At 58.3% G+C, this 13,463-nt stretch overlaps 7 protein-coding genes across 7 annotated transcripts; 3 read left to right on the top strand and 4 right to left on the bottom strand.

Annotated features, from left to right (window-relative positions):
- Window positions 1-521: 521 nt before the first annotated feature.
- Window positions 522-1,163, top strand: KRP23_13773 (putative carboxylesterase Culp3; the record flags this gene model as incomplete). Its single annotated transcript, XM_067884527.1, has 1 exon — window positions 522-1,163. One exon carries the CDS (start codon window positions 522-524, stop codon window positions 1,161-1,163), a length of 642 nt encoding a protein of 213 aa, XP_067737927.1.
- Window positions 1,164-1,319: 156 nt separating this feature from the next.
- On the bottom strand, window positions 1,320-3,186 carry KRP23_13774 (uncharacterized protein; the record flags this gene model as incomplete). The annotated part of the gene is made up of 4 exons (XM_067884528.1): window positions 1,320-1,523; window positions 1,601-1,968; window positions 2,044-3,046; window positions 3,118-3,186. 4 exons carry the CDS (start codon window positions 3,184-3,186, stop codon window positions 1,320-1,322), a joined length of 1,644 nt encoding a protein of 547 aa, XP_067737928.1.
- A 3,539-nt stretch (window positions 3,187-6,725) lies between these two features.
- Window positions 6,726-8,318, top strand: KRP23_13775 (uncharacterized protein; the record flags this gene model as incomplete). The annotated part of the gene is made up of 1 exon (XM_067884529.1): window positions 6,726-8,318. One exon carries the CDS (start codon window positions 6,726-6,728, stop codon window positions 8,316-8,318), a length of 1,593 nt encoding a protein of 530 aa, XP_067737929.1.
- Window positions 8,319-8,677: 359 nt separating this feature from the next.
- KRP23_13776 (uncharacterized protein) lies at window positions 8,678-9,394 on the bottom strand (the record flags this gene model as incomplete). Its single annotated transcript, XM_067884530.1, has 1 exon — window positions 8,678-9,394. The coding sequence occupies one exon, from the start codon at window positions 9,392-9,394 to the stop codon at window positions 8,678-8,680; it is 717 nt and encodes a 238-aa protein (XP_067737930.1).
- A 567-nt stretch (window positions 9,395-9,961) lies between these two features.
- On the bottom strand, window positions 9,962-10,249 carry KRP23_13777 (uncharacterized protein; the record flags this gene model as incomplete). The annotated part of the gene is made up of 1 exon (XM_067884532.1): window positions 9,962-10,249. The coding sequence occupies one exon, from the start codon at window positions 10,247-10,249 to the stop codon at window positions 9,962-9,964; it is 288 nt and encodes a 95-aa protein (XP_067737931.1).
- A 1,376-nt stretch (window positions 10,250-11,625) lies between these two features.
- KRP23_13778 (Zinc finger protein ZIC 4) lies at window positions 11,626-12,996 on the top strand (the record flags this gene model as incomplete). Its single annotated transcript, XM_067884533.1, has 1 exon — window positions 11,626-12,996. One exon carries the CDS (start codon window positions 11,626-11,628, stop codon window positions 12,994-12,996), a length of 1,371 nt encoding a protein of 456 aa, XP_067737932.1.
- An 89-nt stretch (window positions 12,997-13,085) lies between these two features.
- KRP23_13779 (uncharacterized protein) lies at window positions 13,086-13,409 on the bottom strand (the record flags this gene model as incomplete). The annotated part of the gene is made up of 1 exon (XM_067884534.1): window positions 13,086-13,409. One exon carries the CDS (start codon window positions 13,407-13,409, stop codon window positions 13,086-13,088), a length of 324 nt encoding a protein of 107 aa, XP_067737933.1.
- Window positions 13,410-13,463: the final 54 nt, after the last annotated feature.

Consider the following 13,463-nt stretch of genomic DNA (forward strand, 5'->3'; position numbering starts at 1 on the left):
GCAGATGTGAACTATCCCGAGCGAGCAAGGACTCCAACTGACCATACCCGCTTTTACAAGCCGTAAACTCGTGGTCACGATAAGTTTTGCTGCAGGCTATCATAGCGTCGGAGCCTGCGTTTACACCTCTCGCTGTCCGAACCGGTAAGGAAGAATGTTTCCGGCTGGCCTGCCTCACTGCTGTGAGTCAAGGCCCTGACTCAAAGGCACTAAAGCTGGGGAAACAGCCGGCGCATTGCAGATTGAGATGTGCACTTCGGCCCACTTCAACGCCCAGTTGTCGCCAAGAGAGCGCGAGTGGCAAATCCACCGGCAATCCGATAAGATCGCAGGTCGAGGGCACACGGTATCACCATCGACTCTTCTCTCTACTTGTTCTCAACACTGCCGCCTTCAGGACGGAGGCAACGCAGTGAACCAATGTGAACAGCATCTCCAGAGATTAAAAAGGTTTGGTCATTCCTCATTTTACCGCTTTCTGCTCAAGACCTACGACCATGAAGTTTTCGACTGCGTGCACAATGGCCTTCGGGTCTCTCCTCTTGCTGCTCACCAGCCTCAGCAACGTCGTCAACGCCCAATGTTCCGATGTCCACGTCGTCTTCGCTCGCGGTAGTGGCGAGATGGCCGGACTTGGCATTTGTGGCGAACCTCTCGTCAGCGGCATCACCTCCAACCTCGGTGGCATGAGCGTCTCGTCCTACGCCGTCAGCTACCTCGCCTCGGTTGATCAGACCAGTGCCGGACCAGGTGCTACCGACATGACCAACCACGTCGTGTCCGTGGCACAGGAATGCCCCAACACCGTCTTCGTGCTCGGCGGATACTCCCAAGGTGCCAGTGTCACCGACATCTCCATCGGCATCCAGACGATGCTCGGTTCCGGCGACACTATCCCGGAGACCTTGGCTCCGCGCATCAAAGCCATCGTGACGTTCGGCAACCCGTTGAAGCTCATGGGTCAAACCATCGAGAGCTCCAGCTCGACGTACGGATCCAAGGCGATTGAGTTCTGCAACATGGGCGACCCCGTGTGCGGCGGAGGATTCAACATGATGGCTCACCTGATGTACTCGACGGACGGTAGCGTGACGACAGCAGCTCAGCAGGTCGCCGCGTTAGTGCAGAGCGGAGGTGCGAGAGTGAGAGCGCTACGTGGATAACCGAGATGTCTCTCCGGTTCCTGGAGTAGGGTCTCGTATGTAAGACCCATGTTGATGTGAAGACGTGCAACCTTGTCATTCAATACAAAATGTGTTTTCGTGTTATCTCCGTCCCCAGCTTTGATCCGCTTTTGACTAGCGGGTGCATTGCGCACGTTATGATATGATGCAGCTCGAACAGCAGCCTTCTCGCGGACGACTGGTTGGTTGCTGTTGGTTTTCAGGTGATGCGACTACTGCAGTAGGCTTCAGGCAGTTGGCAACCTCGCCATCACGCCACAATTCACTGGCTGTGACCGGTGAGAACGTCGTCGGCTTTACAAGACTCAGCGCGTTGCACGCACCTTCAGGTTGAGGAATCTGCGCAGTAAAATATGCATCACAATTAGTTTACCTAAAAGAACAATGAGAGCTTGCACTTCGACTGCTAGACGTACCGGTTCGTAGTAAACGCTGTCGTTGCGGTGGGAGACGATGTCTAGATCTCGACTGATGATCTGTTGCGACCGAAGAAACACAGCCGCTAGCAGGGCCACGCGCGCTTTTTCATCTTTGTCTGTCGCCATCTTGGCCTCGTAGCTTTTCTCGAGCGGCACAACTCCTTCAAAAAGCGCGGCAGCCTTCTTGAGGTTTGCCACTGCCTGTACGCAGTTTCGAGCATCCTCCTTTACCATGCAGGCAGCGCCTTGAAAGTACGTTGAGGTGGCCTGGTAGTAGGGCTCTTTGTAGGCGCAATACAGACGAATGCGCTCAGCCGTGGTCGAGGTCGAGTAGGGCAGCAGGCGGGCAGCGATAGTTTGGCATTCTGCAGGACAGTCACAAAAACAATTAGCTCCAAACAAGCGACGTACACGGCCGCACAAAAGAAAGCTGCACCTGCCTTTGTATCTCGCAGAAATGTCCATCGACAGCTTCGCCATCAAAGAAAAGTCGACGACCTCACGAGTCACTCCACGCAGCACCACCAGCTCCTGAGCCTCAGCAAGTGCAATCCACGCCAACAACTGCGGGAAGCGTCCATCCGCGAGGTCTGGTACGCGCTTTAGCATCGCGAGATCCTCCACTGCGCCCGACACAGCGGGTTTGGCTGTATTACCCTTTGTCATTGTAATCGTGTCGGGGGCAGCTTTCGATAGCGCCGCTTGCTCAGCCTGACGCTGCTCCTCCCTCCATTTGGCCATCGTGTCGTCGTCCGGCGCTGGTCCACTTTCGTCTGCCACCACCTGAGCGTCTCCCTCCGTCGCCGTCTTTGCTCCAAGATCCGCAAACTCTGCTCCAATCGCCCTGGGAGCGACGTTCATCGACTCGAGACATGCTTCCAGCACGCCCGCTGCGTGCAGCAGCAGCTGGTACGCGACCTTGAGCTGCGTTTCACTGAGCTCCGATAGTCTCTCGGTCAGGATCGCGTCCACTTTGTCTCTGGCCTCCATCATCATCAGCGTACCAGCAGCCAGTAGCACGTGCGCAGTCTCCTGCCTCGCACTGCGAGCGTACACCGTCTGCCCCGTGAGTGCGTCCTGCCACCGACAAAAATTGAGGCACCCGCTGCAGTCGGTGGCCTCATGCTGTGCGTCCGCAGCCTCCACCAGCGGCTGACGCAGGGACGTGTCCGCCGTTGCATCGGTTGCTGCCACTGACGCCTGTAGCACCGCGTCGTTGGGCCCAGCGGCGGCAGATTCCGTGAATCCCTTGACGAGCGCCAGGTACGCGACCAATTTCTGCGAGTAACTCGAGATGTCGTCGGCGGATTGGAAGACGGATGTCACAGGGATACCCTCCAATTGCAGCGCGGCTCGGGCGGCGCTGAGGTCGCTGGCGAGTCGCTGGACACCGTCGCGTTTGGTCGAGACGCCGAATTTCGTCAATTCCGACGCGAATTTGGGCTGCAGAGGAGAGCGAGGGGGAGCGTTAGAAGGGTCAACAGTGGGGAGGATATGGTGGTGGAGGTGGCAACCTGCGAGGAGACTTTACGGCCAGGCGAGAGCGCGTGGCAGCATGGAGGAAGAGCTTCTCGCTGCGTCATGATAAAGCTGCTATATTCGCGGTGTTGGACTCGGGCTTTGGACTGGATTTTTGTATCGACCAATGGGATTCTGCCGTGGTGAGTGGTCCATCATCACGCTCAAACCTTTGTAGTGTCCACCTGGACAGATGTAATACAATTAGACTACGTCGTCCCAAAGCCAGCGATCTTGTTTCACGGGTCCAACGACATCACAGGACGACTAACTGCGGTTGCAGTCCCTTTAAAGTCGGAGACCCAACGGAAGCTCCTCGGGGTGCGCAGGTTACCCTTGCGATGGTTGTTGGATTTTACCGTACGCTAAAGCCCATGGCAGACCATTAGATGCCTTTGAAACCACGACAAACATCACTACCATGCGCACCTTCCTGTCGTAAAATTAATGATACATGTACCCGTGCGCTCGCAAATGTTAAAGTGCATGTATTCAAGCTTTGGGGGCACCACAGCAGACAAACGCCGACTGAATCGTGTGAATAAGTAAGCATGAGTCAGTCCGCAACATGTTTTACTACATGTGCATGTAGTAATCTCACCGCGATGCAAGGCCTCCCTCTCCGAGGGTAGTTTTGCTCGGGCAGCACTGCGAGCCTTGGCACCTTGGTGGCCACTGGCAGCGGAATCCGCCAAGCTTAACATCAATTGTTTTGTCCGGAGCTGCACAGATGCCTGTTCTCTGTAAAACTTTAAGAACCCTGGCCTTCGCATTGCAGCAGCCTCGTCACATGCAGCAACTTGATTCCCCAAACACCACTTCATGATGACTAGGCATTGCCAAGCTGGCAAGTCGGCTGCGGCAGTGCACTGCCAGGTTGCAGCGGAATCGCAACTTCACGATCGATCGCTGTGCGACTCGCACTGTAGGCCGTCCGGAGTCTACTACATGTGTCTCTTAATACTGCACCTCGGTTGCTTCGACTGCCTTGTAGACGGAAACTCCAACGAGATCGCGACCCGCCGCCAGCGCACACTGCAGCACATGGAGGTCGTTTGGCCGATGGTTCGCAACTTCGCCTCGTGGCTCGTGGGTTTGCTGCCGGCACAAGTTGTGCGGGCGCAAGCTAGACTCTGACGAGTGCCGTCGGCCATGTTGCGGCCATGGAGGAGCGCAGTCCAGTCGTTGCTAGTGTTCCATTTCCCAGCAGTAGGCTGCCACAGTGTCAAATGTCTCGACACTGCGTGCGTCGTTGCTCGCGATTCGCAAGCAAAAGTATCATGTACATGTGCATGTAGCATCGCGTCCGCGCAGCACCAAGCGTACATGTAGCGACACCATATACGATCGAGCATTGACGTGTCGTCAATATCTGAGCGTCTACAACGACGGATTCCCTTCGACGTCTTTGAGTTTGCGAAGTGGCACCGCAGTGTGGACATGTAAGCTGCCGTCAGTATCGAGTGTAGCGCGACTGCCATTGCAGTTGCGACGCTGCAGCCCCAGCAATGGAGGCGCTTGCTTGATAAGCAGTAAAGGAAGGCCGCCGCCCAGTGACCTAAAGTTTTGCCGCTGTAGCTGGCGCGGCTTTGCAATAAAAAACGGACCGTCTCTGTATCAACTAGCGAAATGGCAGACGAGGCGAGCCGGTACAACATTGCAAAATGCGACGCGTTGTCGACCCCCGAAGTTGCCGTGCGTGGCTCGACTTCGGCAGGTGGGTTCGCTCACGTCGCGTTGCGGAAAGTGGCGTCGATTGCGTGAATGTAGCGCCTCGATCGCGATACATGTGTACCTCCGGTGCGACTAACGAAGTCAGGAGGATGGGTTTTCATCATGCCGCTTGATTTGCTTTGGCAGCGCGTTCGGCACATGCACATGCTGCCCGGCTTTGGCAACTTCACATATCTTGCGACGGTGCCCGCACGAGCGTAATACGGACATGAGTGCCCCGGCGATAAAAGACTCCCGCGGCTGTGTTGATTCAACACTGTTGAAGCGCTGCCGAGGCAATCCAATCACGGCGGTGTCTTGTGCGTCGACTTTGGACCTGCCCCCGTCCTCTGCGCGTGTACGCACGAGCGTCGCCGCTTGCCCAGGGCAAGTTGCCCTACGCCAGGATTTCCGATAACGTGACGCCCTGATAACCAGGATACAACTTCAATGTCGTCGTGGTCGGGTTGCCACGGTAGTCGGCTACGCTGTTGAATCAGGGTACAGTATCTGTAGTCGCCATTGCACGAGGGCTTTGCCATGTGCGGTGCCGTCAGTCCCTGGCCTCCTGAAGGCGCGGAGCAACACACCTACCGCCGCAATTGTTTCACCGATTTGGTGGTCGGTACCTCGGCTCAAAGTGCCTACAGCGAGCGGAGCCCCGAGCGCGACAGGTCTCGTGTCCCAAAGTACATGTACCTCGCCTTCCCGCTCGGTGTCATTTGATGGAAGCCCCTTTCTTCCGCTGTCGGAGGTCTTCGGCGCGCTGGCATAGCATTGGCGGACGGTGAACAGGAAGCCACCGCCGTCGCGCAAACGCCTGGCAGCCGGATGCAAGTTCTGCACGCGAGCAGGAGCCAACAAGCAGCGGCGGTGTGGGGAAGAGCTTTGCCACTCGCGTAGATTCCTGTGGCGCTCGCGTTGAAGCGCAGCCGATGGGCGCCGATAGCTCACCAGGCAATCGCGCTGGCTGTGACCGCGTCAGCTGTCGAGGCAAGACGGGCCGCCTGATACGTGCCGCGCAGAGCCGTGCTAATCCGTAATTTACAGTCTTCGCGGCGATAGCCGCTTGCTGCCTGCGCTTCGGTGGCCTCCACGACGATGAAGCCGCTTGAAGCGCTGCGTTACATGTAGCCGAATTGGCGGCGCCGACCCCTTCACGGTCGCTCGAGCTACGCGGGACTTCCGCTTCGGTGACGGCAGGTCCACATATGCGGTGGTGGTCGAGGCCGCGTCAGGCATCGAGGCGGTCGGTACGGTATGAATACAGTAGGCCGAGCACGCGAATGAAAGGGAAGGCGACGTCGAGCGCCGCTGGACGACCGCCGTCGCGCGCAATGGCCACTTCCTGATCCGCTCGATCGACAATACGGATGCCAGCGCCGAACACGTGCATCTTGCCAGGCTTGACCGTTAGGCGCCACCCGCATTACGCTGATGACAGCTAGGCCAGCTGGCGAAGGACATGGCAGCCATCTGCTCGACAAGGGGCGCTATCTTATTGTTGCATGAGGTGCATTGGCGGCCAATGCAATGCAGTCTGCAGTGCGGATACACCCGCCGGTAGCGCTGTCCACCGTGACCGGTCCTGCAGCAGGTTGGCAGCCAGCAGTGAAGAGACTTGGCTTTGCGGACCGCTTCGGCGGCCTCGACAATGGCGTCGTGCACGGCTAGAATTGTAAATACTTGCTGTCGAGGGGGATGGGCGCGAGAGATGCAGTTTCCTCGGGCTTGCTCGTGATGCATGGACATGGTAGATGGCGCCCAGAGAGCGAACGCTTGCCAAGCTTTCACCAGGACGGCAGCGGCCGAGTCGCTCGCCACAATCCGATTCGCCTCGAGCCGAGCGGAGGAGCGTCGAGCACAGGAACGACAGTCGCCAAGTCCCAGAATGCAGCCCACCGCCAGCAGCATCCGCGCGCCTCAAGCCGTCGTGGTGATGGACCCTTCGTCGGCCGCCACGCCCTCGAGCGCCAGCAGCACGGGCCTCTCGTCGTGGCCCGAGCTCAAGCAGCTCAACGCCGCCGTGACCGTCACGCCCCTGGACAGCGACGCCCAGCTGCGCAACCGCAAGCGTCAGCGGCCCTCGGCTCCGGCTTCTCCATCCTTCCCGACGCCCGGAGACCTCAAGCTCGACTTCGCCGGCTTCGAGGTGGGTGGCACGCCCGCTGGCAGCTACTCGGCCACCGACGACGTGCTCACGTTCCTCAAGAACCTGCAGCTCGCCCAGGACGCCGCGGCGCTCTTGTTGGCCACGCAGCGTCTGGCTCAGGACGGCTTTGATTCGGTGCTCGCCCTGGCCTTCGCGGGCGTGAATGAGCTGCAGCGCGCGGGCGTCGCCGACGCGCAGCTCGTGTCGCAGCAGGCGGGTCGCGACTTCCAGGCCCGGCGATTTCAGGGCCCGGGTGCGCTGTCGACCACCTTGACGGTGTCGCGCTGGCTGGAACTGTGCAGCATCCCTAAGGCCAGCACCTTCGAGTACGCCGAGTTCCTGTGCCGTCTCGGCTACTCGGCCGTGCGGGACCTCGAGTACATTGTGCACGACCAGCGCGCCATGGCCATCTTCAAGGTGGGCCATGGCCGCCTCATGACGCACTGCGTCGCGGCGGCCGTGGGCCAGCAACAACAGCAACAGCAGCTGCAGGTCGCAAACTACCAGTACGGCACACACGGCCCCAACGTGTACACTGCCGGGTCTTCGAGCGCGCTGCTTCAGCCGCTGGACATCCAGCGCGAGAACGAGTTCGACGTGCAGGCCTACGACAGCTTCTTGGAGGCGTTGATCGAGCCCACGGACGCTGAGAGGATGCAGCAGCGATACTCGGCCTCAGGTGCTCTGACCCTCGGCCGTGAGAACGACGCGAACCGCGTCAACCTCATGGCCACCACCGACGCGTTCGGCAACCAGATGAGCTTCGGTGGCATGTCGTCGCCTGTGGTCTCCAACATGCCGCTGCGTATGCTCCCGCAGGAGCACCTGCAGATACTGTATGAAGCGGTGAACCTGCCGCGCCCCAACCCGTGCCGTCGCGGCAAGAAGATCTACTGGTCGGTGCTCGCCACGGGCGGCATGAAGGAGGACCGGTTCGCTCCGTTGACCCAGTTCACGGCTGCCGAGCTGCAAAACGCCTACCTGCGTCAATTCGAGCTGCCCGCGAGCAACCCCGTGAAGATGGACGCCTGGAGCGACGATAACATCCAACAACTCGAACACGCCGTGAAGGACCCTCGCTGCCGCCACCTGTCCAAGGTGTGCTGGGAAATGCTGGCCACGGGCCGCACGGGTGTCGACGAGTACACGCCTCTGTCCAAGTTCACTGCGTCGCAGCTGCGTTCGCGCTTCCGCTCCTTGTTCGGCGATAAGCGTCCGCAAAAGCTGCGCCAGAAGAAGCAGATGCTCAAGCTGCAGCAACAGCAACAGCAACAACAGGAGCAGCAGCAGCAGGCGAATAGCGCCGCGCTCAAGAACGAGCGATCGGTGTAGGAGGGAAGAAAGTGAAGAATTGCTGTAGTCAATAAAATGTGCATTTTTACAGACAACAAGCCTGTATCGAGGGTACCCGGCCACATTGAATTCAATTGACGCGGCATCTAATAGATAACGTGACGTGATGCTACACGTGCATCTCCCGGTGAGGCGGGGCGTTGTCGAGGATTGATTGATTCTTTCAATGCCGTGCCTGTCAACCATTCGGAGTCATCGTGGCGCAGGGCTACGGTAATAATACTGAACGGGGTAGCTGCATTTGTGGTGAATAAGATGAAGATGCTTGCTTTCGTGCAGCAAGCTATAGTTGCTGGTTCTAGGCTATTGAGACATAAAATACGTGGGGCGGCCGGTGTCTAGTGTACCTCCTGGTTGTTGCTGCGGGGCAAGTAGTGCGGGGTGACGGCGACGGCCTTGCAGACGTTGCTGCTCTTGTTGCCGCTGTCCTCGGGGCACTCCACATTGGCGAGCGCCACCTTGTCCTTCACGCAGTCGGTTGGCTCCGCGTCGCTCTCGGGTTTGGTTGAATTGGCGACCGTCGACGACAGCGACAGCGACCGACGCAGCGAGTGCGCGTTGCGGCGCAGGAACGAGATCGGCGTCTTGGCCGCCGCGAACGACATTGAGTGTCCGTTCGAGGGCTTTTGCACGTAGTGCTTGGCGAGGATCTCCTCGAGCTGCAGCCGCGTCTCGCTGGCGATCGCGTCCTTCTCGGGCGAGGCGGCCTGCGGGTCGCGCCAGTAGTAGCGCTGCCAGGAGAAGAGCGCTTTGCCCCACTCCTGTCGGTCCTCACCGCTGCAGGCGCTGAACTCGAGGCGTTCGACGTTGCCCAGCGTGTAGGACCGGTCCTTGACGAACACCTTGCGCGTCTCCAGGTAAAAGCTGTTGGGCACTCCGTCGACGCGCTTCTGTGCCTTGACGGCGATCTTACAGCCCGAGAGCTGCACCTCGCTCTGGCACTTGCTGCAGTCGGCCGCCGCGTACTGGCGCAGGAAGCCGTCCTCGAGCGAGAAGTAGCGCACCGAGGGGCGGCCGCGCTTCTCGTGGACGATGAGGTAGCCCTGGCGCGTCATTGGGGGCAAGGTGTCTACAGGTTGAGTGGAGGCGAATTGGCGACTGGGCGAGAGGCGACTCGAAATGGCTTGGTGCAGTCGCAGCGGAAGTCTGGGCGGTTGCGCTGGACTTGTCCGGCTAAACGATAATAGAGGCTACTGTAGCGAAACGGACTGTGGAGGTTGAACAATGGGACGTGCAAATGGGGAAGTGAGCGAGTCTTGGTTTCGCCAGCCGCTCAATCCCAGCAGCAGCTCCGCTTCTCCATGATATGCACCGCGAGTGATAGGGCTGGATGCAAGCAGGAGCCATGTAGAGCCGCCTTCGTGCGGTGAACGGAGACGCTAGCGCAGATGGCCAACAGCAGGACGAAGAATACCCACGAAAGCCAACAGCTGCAACCTGGCAGAAGGTTTCCAGGCGCGTTCTCGCCGATACATCGCCTTTTATTATACTTGGAAGTATTTTTGATTAAGTTATTCACACGACCGAAGCTCTCTGTGCACGCCACCGCCAGCCGACATGTTGGCGCCCAGTGCAGAACCGAGCGAGCTGCTCGGAGCCATCCGGAGCTGGCAAGTGGCAACTCAGGCCTTCAGCACCCACCGCTGCAGCACCACAAAGTAGATGAAACAACAGACGAGCAGCGTCATGCTGACCGCCAGGAACTTGGACAAGAAACACTCGCGTTCTGGGTCCGTGTCCTGATCGTCGTCTTGGTCATCGTCCGCTCCGGCGAGCAGCCCGCGCTGGTCGGGCTTGTGGCGGGTTTTAAGCAGGAGTTGTCCACTCGTCAGCGGCTTGAACTCGCCAGACGACAGCTTCAGCTGCTCGTCGTCGACGATCTGGATCGCGCACTCGGAGGTCTCGACCATAGCGGAAGAAGTCTGTCAAGCCGTGGTGGCAGAGTGGGACAACGTCTCTACGTTTCTGGTTCAAAATGCACATGCGCGAATAGATCATTGACGACTTCGAAACGGTTGGGCTAAACTGGTCTGGGTCTGCTGCTTGGCGGCGTGTTTTGCGTTCGATAGGGCTGCGCGGGTCTTCAACCATTAACTTTGTATCTGCATTTGCTGGGGTAATGTGGCGAACCCGATGCAGAGAACGAGGTTGGTGCTCTCTTCAATGCTGCAGCACGGAAATCCGTCCCGCATTGCAAACCGCCCGGCAAGTCTGGTTCGGCCCCAACGCACCCAATTTGACTTACAACACCTTGGAATCCAGTGGTGTTGGTCGAAAACGACTTTGCGGCCACCCTTCAGAGGCGCATCGTATTGAACATTGCCTTCCCAAGTGTTGAATTTAGTTTGGCCTTGCAACCTTGAGTTTTAGGAGCGTTCTCCAACAAAATAGGCAGCTACGGTGTTAATAGAGGTCGACCTCCAAGTACTCTGTTGACCCAAGGCACTTCTGTAAATTCAGGCGGCATCCTTGTGAGCGAAATCCGAGGATATTTCGTGTTCGTCACGTTTGTGTGTGCAGATACATGCAAGTTGGAAGTTCACACTCTCATGAAGGTAACGTCTTGGCGGCACCACGTTAGACACTCAATGGCTAACGTTGCGCTGTCGATTTGCACTGCAGGGCGAGTCTGCATGGTGCAGCACAGAGCCTTGTCGTTCTCTGTATCGGATCTGCAGCGGCAACTGACCAAGCAGCAGAAGTCGAGCAGATCCTGTTGAAGTGTACTAACTTTTTAGCCAATCAAATGCTGCGGAATGGGCGAACCCACTTCAACAGACCTTCACTCGCGAGTCAGCGCATGTGGGAGGGGGTGAAACGTCACAGATCGAATCGCATTTGGGCCGTTGCGGTGTATATATCGCACGAGAATGCATACATAGGCTGAAAGAAAATAAGCTCCATGCATGAAGATCGCTAGATCTATGCCGTTGGGTGTTGCCCAGACCCGATATCATGAACTAAGGCAGTCTTGTGCTCTCACCGCGATGTTGACGCGATCACTTCAGCCACGATGCCACCCGTCCCATAAATAGGTATACATATTCTCTCCATATCGCTTTGGAGAGGTTTTCTTGTGGGTGGAGGAGTGAAGGACTTTGAAGGGGGGCGAATGTTTGTGGACTAGTTGCCTCATATACCGAATCGCTTCGAAGAGATCGCGCCGCTTGCTAGTGCCCTCCGCGCTGACAGCCGCCAGCGCCTTCATCACACTCCTGTCGAAGAGAGCTGTCGAGAGAGCCCGAGTCGAAACACCTCCGGACACGAACCCAACCCGAGAGATCCAATGAGCAGCACCGTAGCAACCGCCGCTTCCTCGTTGACCGCACCGTCCTCTGCCAGCGATGTCGCATTGCCGTCGACCAAACGCCAGAAATTGAGCGAGACCGAAGAGTCCGCAGCCCCTGTCGAAAAGGCGGGCGTCCTGGACGTGTCGCCCTCAGAGAACATGCTGAAGAACGCTACAACGTACCCAAACGTGGCGTTGAGCTTAAAGAAGGACCCGTCGTGGATGCTTGGCGACGAGAGCTTCGTCGGCCTGGGTCCCATGCCGTCAATGAACGCGGTGTTGGAGAAGCGCACGTCGAGTCAGTTCTCCATCAGCTCGCTGCTGCCGTCCTCGGTGACTGCGACCGCTTCACGTGCGGAGAACGCCACGACAGCGGACAGCGCCGAGTCGACCACAGATCACGAGGGACAAGACGTAGTCACTTCGGTGGTGGCGACCGCCGCGGAAGGATCGGGTGGCAACACTAAGTACATGGACCCGAACACGGGCGAGTTCATGTACCCGGAGAATGTGAAACCCATGAGCTTCTACGACAAGCAGCGCCTCGTGCAGAAGATCACGATGCTGCCCAGTCAGTACCTGCGTGGGCTCATGGACGTGATCAGCAAGTACCAGCCGGACACGGTACGACAGATCGACGACGACGGCTACGCGTTCGACCTGGGCCAGATGAACGAGAACACAGTGTGGGCCATTAGCGACTACGTGAAAGACTCGATGATCGAGCTGGACGGGTATATCAAGTCGCTTAACCAAACGGGTATCAGCATCTCCACCGATGAGGACCGGAAATCTGGAGGCACTGTCCTGTCGGCCTCGAGCCCGACGTCCAGCAGCACCGTGCGCCATCTGACCAACACCCTGGAACTGAACACGACCAAGATGTCGTCCATCACAAATAATGAGAACCAGAACAAGTTCCTGGAGCAGGTGGAGATGTATTCCAAGCCCAAAGTGACCAAGTCGCGCGTGAAGCCCAGCAAGAAGCACGAGTGTCCGACGTGCAACAAGCAGTTCCGCGGCCGCTCCGAGCTGCAGAACCACATCCGGACGCACACGGGCGAGAAGCCGCTCAAGTGCTCATTCGCCGGCTGCAGCAAACGGTACGCACACAGCTCGAATCTGCGCGCCCACGAGCGCACTCACGCCGGTATCAAGCCGTACGCGTGCCACTACGACGGCTGCGGCAAGAGCTTCGCGCACTCGGTGTCGCTCAAAGAACACATCTGGATGCACGCGGGGTTCCAGCCCTACGTGTGTCCATACGAAGGCTGCCAGAAGAAGTTTACACAAGTCTCGAACTTTGCACGGCACAAGAAGACCCACGAGAAGGAGGAGACTGAGCACTCGGTCGAGAGCGACAATTAGGCTCCGAGAAGCTACCCACGTAGGTATACACAAAGTGATAAATAAGCAAACGTCCCCAACCAGTAGCATCACTGTATTGTCCTCCTCGTTCACTCGACGACCACCTGTCCCCTCGGCTTGGACACCACGAGCGTTCGCTCCCGTCCTCCAGTCTCGAACTTGGCGATCAGCAGCGAGCGCCTGCTCGTTTCCAGACGCACCGTGGGCAGCGGCTGGTCCTCCTCCGGCTCGGGTGTGTCTTCGTCCTCGTTCTCGCCCCCCTCGGCGAACTGGCCCAGGTCGATGGCCTTCTCGGCGATGCACGTGAAGAAGCCGTTTTTCTGGTCACGCGCCGCGTACGCGAGGTCCCCGTCCGCCTTAAGCAGCAGCCCGTGGCCGTCGTTCAGCACCAGACCCAGCGTCTCTCCGCTCATCTTGCTGTCTTCTTCGACGACGGCACTATTAATACAGCTGGATCGTTCGAAAGA

The sequence above is a fragment of the Phytophthora ramorum genome (assembly GCF_020800215.1).
Source record: "Phytophthora ramorum isolate Pr-102 chromosome Unknown Phyram_PR-102_s0019, whole genome shotgun sequence".
Lineage (NCBI taxonomy): Eukaryota > Oomycota > Peronosporomycetes > Peronosporales > Peronosporaceae > Phytophthora > Phytophthora ramorum.